Source organism: Pundamilia nyererei, unplaced genomic scaffold, assembly GCF_000239375.1.
Source record: "Pundamilia nyererei isolate P.nyererei 1_Seehausen unplaced genomic scaffold, PunNye1.0 scaffold00059, whole genome shotgun sequence".
Taxonomy (NCBI): domain Eukaryota; kingdom Metazoa; phylum Chordata; class Actinopteri; order Cichliformes; family Cichlidae; genus Pundamilia; species Pundamilia nyererei.
Genome location: NW_005187460.1, coordinates 556,902 through 566,274, shown reverse-complemented (window position 1 = coordinate 566,274; position 9,373 = coordinate 556,902). Strand labels below are relative to the sequence as shown.

Sequence of the window (9,373 nt, the reverse complement as noted above, 5' to 3'; positions counted from 1 at the left end):
TTTTTTGCCCCACTGTATATATATATATATATATATATATTTACAAAACTAGAATATCCAAAAGCAAAACTCCACAGAAGGATCTGTGACAATCACAGCAATAACACAATAGGCGCACAAAAGAATGATGTCTCTCTGAGCAGGTCGGATTACACTGAATGGTGTTAATTGCACTATTTCTGGCATAATTGGTGTGAGTGTCCTGACGTGTTCTCATCTTGATCTTCAGAATAAATTACTGATGACATGTAATGCTTCCTATATAGCGAAGGCACAGTGCAGTAGACTGGATGGAGATTATAATAAAACTCTACACTGACTGTGAAATATTTGCTCATGTGAATTCTGCTTTTTCACGTCATTCTGACATCTTGTTGCACTTTCTGCTGCTGACCGTTGCGCTACCTTTTCCGGATCTGTTTGATTGTATGGTTAAAAACGTCTTCCTCGTGTGTGCTTTGGTGTTTCATCATCACAGAGAACTCACTTGAAGTTTCACATGGTAAACCGTGAAAATCTGCTAAAACAAAATCTAAACGAAGTGCAGCCAAATCCAGGCAGCAGCCATCGAAGGCCAGGTCAAAGTGGGGAAGACGTATCAGACAACATCCATAAGGAGACAGTTACAAACATGACAAAGGCAAACGAAAGCTCCGAGCAACAAGATAGCAATTTAATAAAAACAGGCAGTGTTATCTAAATATATATTTAGGCGCAGCTAGATTTATAGACGTTATCATCCTTTTGTTCTGAGCTTAACACTGTGAGGTGTTGAGCATATAACTCCTGATGGTTTTGCTGTTAAATTGATTTTCTTTCAGGAAGGAAGAGGGTGATGATTTCACAAATTTAAATGTGATGCAGTGGAGCTACGACTGCTGCCTAGATGGTCAATTTGCCGCTGCTTGTATCTGTCAGTGCGTGAAAGCCCATGGCTGTGGAGTCTCAGGTTTCTATGCAGTCCTGTGAAAAACTAAGTAAAGCCTTACTTCTTCTCTGAGAATAAAAAGTGTAGGTAACACCCAGGTGCTGCTAATGAAATGCATTCGATTAAAGAGTTTCAGTATTTTGTCTGTAGCATTACGGTGTGTGTACACAAAGCCAAGGAGGAGAGAGATCGGAAATGATTCTAAAGAAGTTGCTATCTAAAGCTAACAGGACAATGATCCCAAGCAAGGCAGAATGGCTGAAAAAGAAACAATCAAGGTGCTGCAGTGATCGAAATCAAAGCCCAGACCTCAGCCCGACTGAAATGCTGAGATAAGAGCTGTTCACAAATGAAACCTCAATCAGTTGAAGCAACACTATGAAGAAGAGCGGGGCAAAATTGCTTCACCTCATCATACAGAACTTAGAAGTCATATAGAAAATGATCAGTTTAACTTGTTGGTGATAAAAGTGGTTCTATCAGCTACTAAATCATGGGGTACACTTAGTATTCTTACACAATGTTTCGGCATTTGTGCTAACTAAATAATGATATGGTGTAATATGTCATGAGTTGTTGTTCATCTGAGGTAGTGTTATGTTTTTTACATGACGTATAATGCTTGGATGCCATCAGTCTCGAAATAACAGCTGCAGGAATGTATCTCTGAGTCAGTATAAAGCGACACAGCACAGCGGAGGCCCTATTATTGAAAATAATAAAAAAAATGTCAAACTAATTATACAAGAAACTGGAAAAAAATTGCCTGCAGGGCAGATGTTACACAATGTACAAGTCAGCGAGAACGGACACAACACATATACTGTAGCTGTGCAAATACGTGTTACGAGGAGTGAGTGGAGGAGCAAAGTGGAGGAGTGTGATGGCAGAGGTGGCGTAAGAGCAGTGACAGGGAAGAAGATCAGCAAAGCGGGAGAAAGACAGAGAGACAGAGGGAGAGATCCGCGATGACGAAAGAAAAGAGAAAATTAGGAGAGAAAAACTGGCAGCTAAACTTTGTAGTAAGAAACTTAAATTCATCTCATAATCATTTCAAATGTCAGCATTAACATATTTGAAAATTGGGAAAGAGATAAGATTAGTAAAAGAATTTTGAAAACAATCAAGAGCAACACAGGGGGAGAGGAAGTGTGTGGTGTGCAATATAGAGAGGTGCTCCAGGTCCTCTGCTGCAGGCGAGCGTGGGAGAGCGTCACTGTACTGTAAGTGTGTGTGCATGTGTGTGTGTCACCAAAGGCCTCTCACAGCGACTGAGCGGTGGACAGAGTTATTGATTGGCAAAGAGTTGGTGAAACAACCATTTATTGCCCCCCCCTTCACTCACATCTAGACAAAATTTACTTCAGACACACTACACTGAGCAAAAGCAAAACACTGTTTGATGAAGTGAAATGGGGCTTAACTTATAATCCTATCACAGTGGCATTTTTTTTCAATGTCTTTGAAACAAACAAAAATGCCCCGGGCTCATATGTAGTCGACACAGGCGATCCAACACACCTCTCTATATACAGCACCGACTACTTCAGCGCGATCAATACACGCATTCAAACGGGTACAAATCATTGTTCCAGTGCACCAAACATCAAACTTCTGCTCCAGCTGAAGTCCCACACACACTGCAGATACATGCACATCCTCTTATTCCTACACAAGAAAGGCACTAGGCTTGTGCTTGCATAGCCATCCCACACACACACAAACACACACACATAAACAGGGCCACTCAGATATATTCTTTAGGAAGCTTTAATCCTTACTAACCTGGTTGCAGTAAAGGTAAAAGTAACCCACCATGGCAACTGAAGTGTGTTTATGCGTCTTCTAGTCCCTCAAGCTGAATCAGCCAGAAGAAAATCACCTCAACTACAGCAATAACAGCCATTACCTGCTCTCCCAGACACACTGTTTTGACATGCTTACAGTCTGAGCCACTATAGGTGTCAAGCAACACAATCACCAATTGGTTGTGTGTTTTTGCAGTACACGTGTATGCACAGGCGGTGTTTGTACCCCCGTGTTGGAGCCAACTGTGTGTAGCAGAGCACAGGCATTAGCAAGCTAGCACTGTAAAATCCTTCTGATTTTTTTTTCTTCCTTAAACATCAAAGACAGAGTCTGACAGGCAAACAGAAATTCTCGCTGTCCAGTTTTGTCTGTCTGACTGCTTACACTTTCCCTCTGTCGTTCTGATTTTCTGGCTGCACATTTGTTTGCGTGTAATACAGACATTTTACTGTATGGTTTTAGTTCCCCCTCACCAGCCTGCTGCACATGCATGGGCAGTGAAGACTGAATATTACAGGGCATTTAACAGGCTTTTTCTACATTTGACTACATTTCATGATTAATCAAAATCAGTTTGTCACTGCGGTATGCCAGGGTCATGTCTATCCTGCCATTCAAAAAATCTCAATAAATCAAACTCGTCTGAATAACAACTTTCAAAAACGTTAAAATGCATGAATATATGTATAAATGCATAGAAAATGTCATTTCTAAAATTCTACTCAGCCTTTTACTGTAATTGTGGATAGAAGCTAAAGTTCTGGGGGGAAACTCGGATTATTTCCAACATAATTCAAGCAAAATAAAGTATAGTCCAGGAGAAAGAGAGGGATCCATCCAACAGGAGCTCTCTGTCAACTTTAAGAAGCCAAAATCATCACAGGCAAACATCCTTCCCATGTCCCATCAAAGTATAGTTTAATAAAGAAAAATGGAGTTGAATATTATATCTCAGTGGAAAATAGACTCAACATATAGATTATTTGGTTGTGTTAGTTTACGTTTGCGAGGAACACTCAAGAGATGATTAAAAACAGTGTAAAGGAAACTAGCTCGTCAGCAGATTACCCTGTGCTCAACAATGTGCTATAAAACATTTAAAGTAATTAATATCTTTAAAATAATACTATTGGCTTACAGCTGGGAGCAAAAGGTGTTCTGAAAAAGCATAAAGGTTCCTCTGCTTCTTACACATGACAATGACAGATCATCACTGCTCAACTGAGCAAAACAGCAGGTCTTGCACTGTGACTGGTGACAGTAAATTGTACTATAATCTATTCCACCTACACACACACACACACACACACACACACACACACACACACACACACACACACACACACACTGCAAAGCAGTGCAAACACACTTACTTTGAGACGATTCTGACGAAATCCACAAGATAAAGCAGTGAGGGTTGATGGGTTGGGGTAAAGAGGTCAGTGTCAAGATGGATGATGATGTCTCAAACAAACATGAAGGAGAGACTTGAGAAAGCAGAAAGAACTCAAACTATCACCCTGCTGAAGGGGGATGATGAACGGGCAGAAAAATGCTGCAGCTGAACAGGCAAATAGAAAAAGGTGAAGGGTTGAAAAAGATTGAAAGCTGGGTGAAAAATTAGGTAAAGTAAGATGGGGATGATTTAAAGAAAAAAGCATGACTACAAATGCACTTGGCTATGACTGATGATTAAATGTAGCTTGATGAAGATTACAGGTTATCTTTAAGGTCAAACTTGATCCATCCCATCAGTGAACCAAAGGATATGGGCTGGAGACCATACGGATGCACCAGTTGCGAGGACAGGTGGTCTGCTTGAGGCAGAAGAAGACCACGGGCGCTAGCTCTGGGAAGGGCACCACGAGAGTGCTCAGGTCACTGCCGATGCTGACATCGTCACCTGGGCCCATTTCCTCAATGATGTCATCAGCCTGCGCCGAGCTGTATTCCTCATTCTGCCCTGGCCCTGCTGAGGAAATGCTCCCCAGCGGCACAGGACACTCCTCGCTCGTCATGGCAAGCCAGCTGGGATCTGAAACACAGAGGAAATTGACACATGGATTACAGAAGCAAAATGACTTTGATAAGGAAAATTGTGAAATGTTAAACTTGTTAATATTGTACATGTTAACTGAATTATTCAGCTTGAAAGGAGAGTCCTGGGGATACACATACTCTGCCACAGACCATCATAGTATCAACTCACAGACATTTAATGATTGTTTTAGCCCCAAAGGCCCGTTACTCTCCGGCTGTCTCTACCGCCAATGAAACCAAATGCTCTTATCATAAACTCACTTGTCTACATAAGACGATGGATTCCTTAATGATAAGAATCACCCTTTGCTGTCCAACACACACATGGCAGGATACAACAGCGACGCATAAGTCAGTGTCAACATTTATTGTGCCTTCACTGACGATTCATTTAGCTCCATCACAGCGTTGTGGGAAAGGAAATGCCTTTCCTCCACCTACCACTTAACTCATGAAGGAAATCACATTTATCTGTGGGTATAGTGCACAAAAAAGAACATACACACAGGCACACAACAGTGCAATGCTACACACACGCCTGCATATTGAAGCGTTTTTACACGTTGCACAATAATACACGAGGCTGGCTGGAGTGCTGGCTGCTGTCGTGAGTTACTTCTGGCTAGGAAGTGTTTGTGTTTGATTGGGTATTCAAAGCCAAAGGAGGGATAATATTAGAAGTAAAAAGCGCAAAGAAAGACAGAATGACAGAAACTTTGTTCTTTTGGCTTCCTCCATTGGCCGGTAGCAGCCGGAGCCTAAGTGAATGCATGATAACATGCCGGACTTGGTAGTGCTCTTGCTTTTAACTGGCAGCCAAAGGAGGCAGCCAGCAAGAGGCAAGGAGCCAAGAGAAGGCTGGACATGTGCAGAGCTGGACATATGCACAGTCTTTCACACATGCCCACTCACACTGTCTCTCCCTCTCTCTCACACACACACACACGGACAAGATCTCATTGTTGAAAGGTTTTTAAACTGGTTTCGGATATAAAAGCAAAGAGGTGGGAGTGACAGAAACTAAAAAGCAACAAGAGGAAGAAACGTTTGTGTGGTGTGGGCAGGTTTTTTGTTTTATTGCCACTTTAAAAATGTATGATCACGTTTCCGTGTAGTATCACCAAGGCAAAATTTACCTCACGTTCAAGCTACAAACACGAGCAGATAACTCCGAGCATGTATACGTGGGCGTGATTTCTGTCATTTCCATGCATGCATGGATCAGTAAATGTGTTTGTTTGCCCTAAATCCTATAGAGGGATTAAGAGCCAGTGGGAGAAAAGACTTTGTTTTTATAGGGTAATGATATTAAGGGCTATTCATTACAAGGAGAGAAAATAGGACAGCGGTGATTTAGGGGCCGGTATATCTGACAGCTCCGGAGATAATCCTCGGAAGATGTTAAACCAGGTAGAGAAAGCGAAAAAGGGAAAAGTCACCAACTTGAATGTTTGCATATCTCTGTATTTGTTTACTGCACATGCTGTCTCTCTAACCGGACTGTAACTTGTCTGTTTTAAATAAGCTTTACCATGGCAACAGCTGCTTCCTGTGGCGGAAGGAAGTTTATTCTTACTCTGTTGTGTTTTATTTCCCATGACAAAGCTTCTTAGGGAGACCCTGCAGCTATTACCGGCGAGTACAATTAAGTAGGAGACAGCTTTGCAGAAACGGTTGGAAGGAGAGTGTTCGTGTGTGTGTGTGTGTGTGTGTGTGTGTGTGGTAACGACAGTGAAAAAAAACAAATCACAAAATTGTTTTATCTAACTTCTCTGCACCATAATATCACTCCTACTCATTTGCTGTGATTCTCTCTTTCAAAACACCCCTCCATGCTGGGCAAGCTTCCTCTGTGTTGTTGTGTTTTTTCGTGCATAATGATGATGATTGATGAATGTGTGTGACACGGAGATGCTGAGAGAGACGGAGCGACGGAGAGAGAGAGACCACGCACAAGGCCCTGACTGATGTTTCGCACTGACACATCCACACAGAGACACATTCACACGTTCTCAACATACACGCTCTCGCACATTAACACCCTTAATTGGGGTAACGGATATACAGTCACCCATTTAGCCGCACTATGAGCTAAAGGCTGTGATGAGCCATGGAAAAACTTGCTTTCCCCCTCCCACACACACTCACTGCGACAGTCTGAGACAGACACAGGAAGAGGCTGGATGGAAAATAACAGTAAAAAAACCCAAAAACATATTGTGGATTATTTAGGCAACACACTCTTCAGTGCAGTGATTTCAAACGGCCAGTTTGAATGTAGAAAGCTGTGAAAGGTTGTGTTTTTATTTCTTGCTTAGATTAAAAAATACCCCAGGCATGGAAGTCTAAATCTCTCAGTGACTCACTGAATAAGCTCAAAAAAGATGGATGAAGATGAAGAATTTGAGGCTTAAAATAACAACAGTTTGTTGTCTGAATTCTCCATTATACTCGGCCGGTATCTTTGGTTAAGGATTTTTTATTCGCGATATGTAAACCAGTAATCGAGCCTGTTTTTGCAACTAAAATCCATCGATATGACATTTGAATCCTGCTGTGCGACCTTTGCCCGTCTCCAGGCCTTTGAAGCTGTTCACCAAATTAACTGACTCATCTTGAACTGTGACATGAAAGAGCTGTTTTTCAATTAAAACACACACACACACACACAGAGCGACAATTGCGATTAGCATCATTGTGAATTTGTGCACCACAACAGGGATATTATACTAGCCAATACCCCTTCTAGGCAGCCCGAAGGCATGGCTGCTGAACGACAAATAGAGTATACATGCAGTTTTTACCACTATTAAAAGCCCAGCAAAAAGTATGTTGGTACCTGTGCGTGCTGTGGAGTGACATTAGATTTGGGAAAATATGTGATTGTTTAGGAGAGTCAAATGGTTAACAATGGACACAGTGGTCTTGGGTTGTTTTCACCCCTGCGGTCCATTTAAATGGTTCATTTTTGCCAGTGTGAACACTGTAATCACACAGAGACCCTTTGGAGGAGGTGACCTCAGTAAGGCTCCAAATGAACTACAGGACAGTTTGTTTATGGTGTGATCTCGAGCTTAACCATCTACCTCTCCTGTAGCCACTTATGCTTTGCATTCTCAATGCAGGAAGGTACTATACATGTGCAATCTGTGAAATCACTGTAAATTCTCTGTGTTCTCCAGTAGTGCAGAACACAGCACCTTCTTCCTGTATTTGCTTTTGCAGCTCCCGCCCCAGATACATCTGGCCAATGACTGGACTGAACATTCTCACATGATTTGTAGCAACACACTTAAGTTTGCTTGGAGTTCACTTGGATTTTTCTCAGGGTGAAAATAAACCAAATCATGATGAGTTTGTACATGTTTACAAACTCATCAACTGATTCAGACCAGAGGAAATGAACTATAGGTGTAAAACACTAAGACTAAAGATGGAAATGCAGTATATTGTAAAATTATAAATTGTTATTTCTGCGTGAAATCAGCTCAGTGTTACTTGATGAACGTGTTTTAGCTTGTATGACAGCAGTAGATGTAAAATATATATCGATTACTATACTGTAGCTTATCTGCATCCTGCTCTCAGAGGACATCAGTCTAAACAGTGCTGCTGAGATCTCCCTCTTCCCAGCTACCGCCTCTGGCTGTCTTGGGGGGATACTGAGGTGTTACCAACCTAGTCGAGAGAAATACTCTCTCCTGCGTGACTTGGGTCTGCTTCAGGGTCTCCTCCAGCATGGACACGCTCGAAACACTTCACCTATGAGTCGTCCAAAATGCCTCGTAGACATCTCAAGTTGCATTTTTGATACAGAGGAGCTGCAAGCCTTTAGGGCCCTCCTGAACAAATAAAGCTCCTCACTCTGTCTCTACAGGTGAACTCAGACATCCTGGTGACTCTCCTTGTATCTACAATCTTATTCTTTCGGTCACCTACAGCTCGTGGGCATAGGTGAGGATAAACCAGAAAACTGACAGCTTCTCCTTACGGCTCAGATCTTTACTTCCCCTACTTGTAAACTCATAAATTTGTTGAGTACATTTACAGAATTTTCAATTTTTGAAGAAAAAGAATGTTTTCACACAACAGCAACAATAATTGCGCCATTTGGAGGTAAAAGGTGAGGCACTGCATCCCTCTGTGTAATGATTAATGCCAGCTGTGTTGCTGTGGAAGACAATCCAAATCAGGAGATCTGGAAAAGAACTGATAGCATATCTGACACATTGTGGCTCATAATCCTCAGTTTCCACAGGGGAAAGTTATTAAAAATTGGCTCCCTGTAATGTTGCATTATGAGTTTCAGAAGTTAGAAAGGCTCGATTGGAAAGTTACTGTGGATTTTTTTTAAAAACCAAAAATACAGCCGAGTTGTGCGTGATGTGTGCTATATCTATATTTGTGGGTATGTAACCAATCTGGGTCCGACAAAGCCCTCTCAGGCAGCAGCCTGAGTGTCACACTTACTTAAAGAAACACCCCATTTCAACTGCACTTAAATTTTCTCACTGTGTCATGGTGAGGTGACACAATATTATCAGCTGAGAACACACACACACACACACACACACACACACACACACACACACACAC

At 41.9% G+C, this 9,373-nt stretch overlaps 1 protein-coding gene across 3 annotated transcripts in view; it reads right to left on the bottom strand.

Annotated features, from left to right (window-relative positions):
• Positions 1-9,373, bottom strand: part of cacna1ia (calcium voltage-gated channel subunit alpha1 Ia) — a 190,634-nt gene that overhangs the window by 136,973 nt on the left and 44,288 nt on the right. For all 3 annotated transcript variants that reach the window (XM_005734524.1, XM_013911268.1, XM_013911269.1), the window contains exon 2: positions 4,508-4,772. In XM_005734524.1, the coding sequence (XP_005734581.1) occupies positions 4,508-4,755 (248 nt within the window). In that variant the 5' untranslated portion in view covers positions 4,756-4,772. The remainder of the gene's footprint in view (positions 1-4,507; positions 4,773-9,373) is intronic.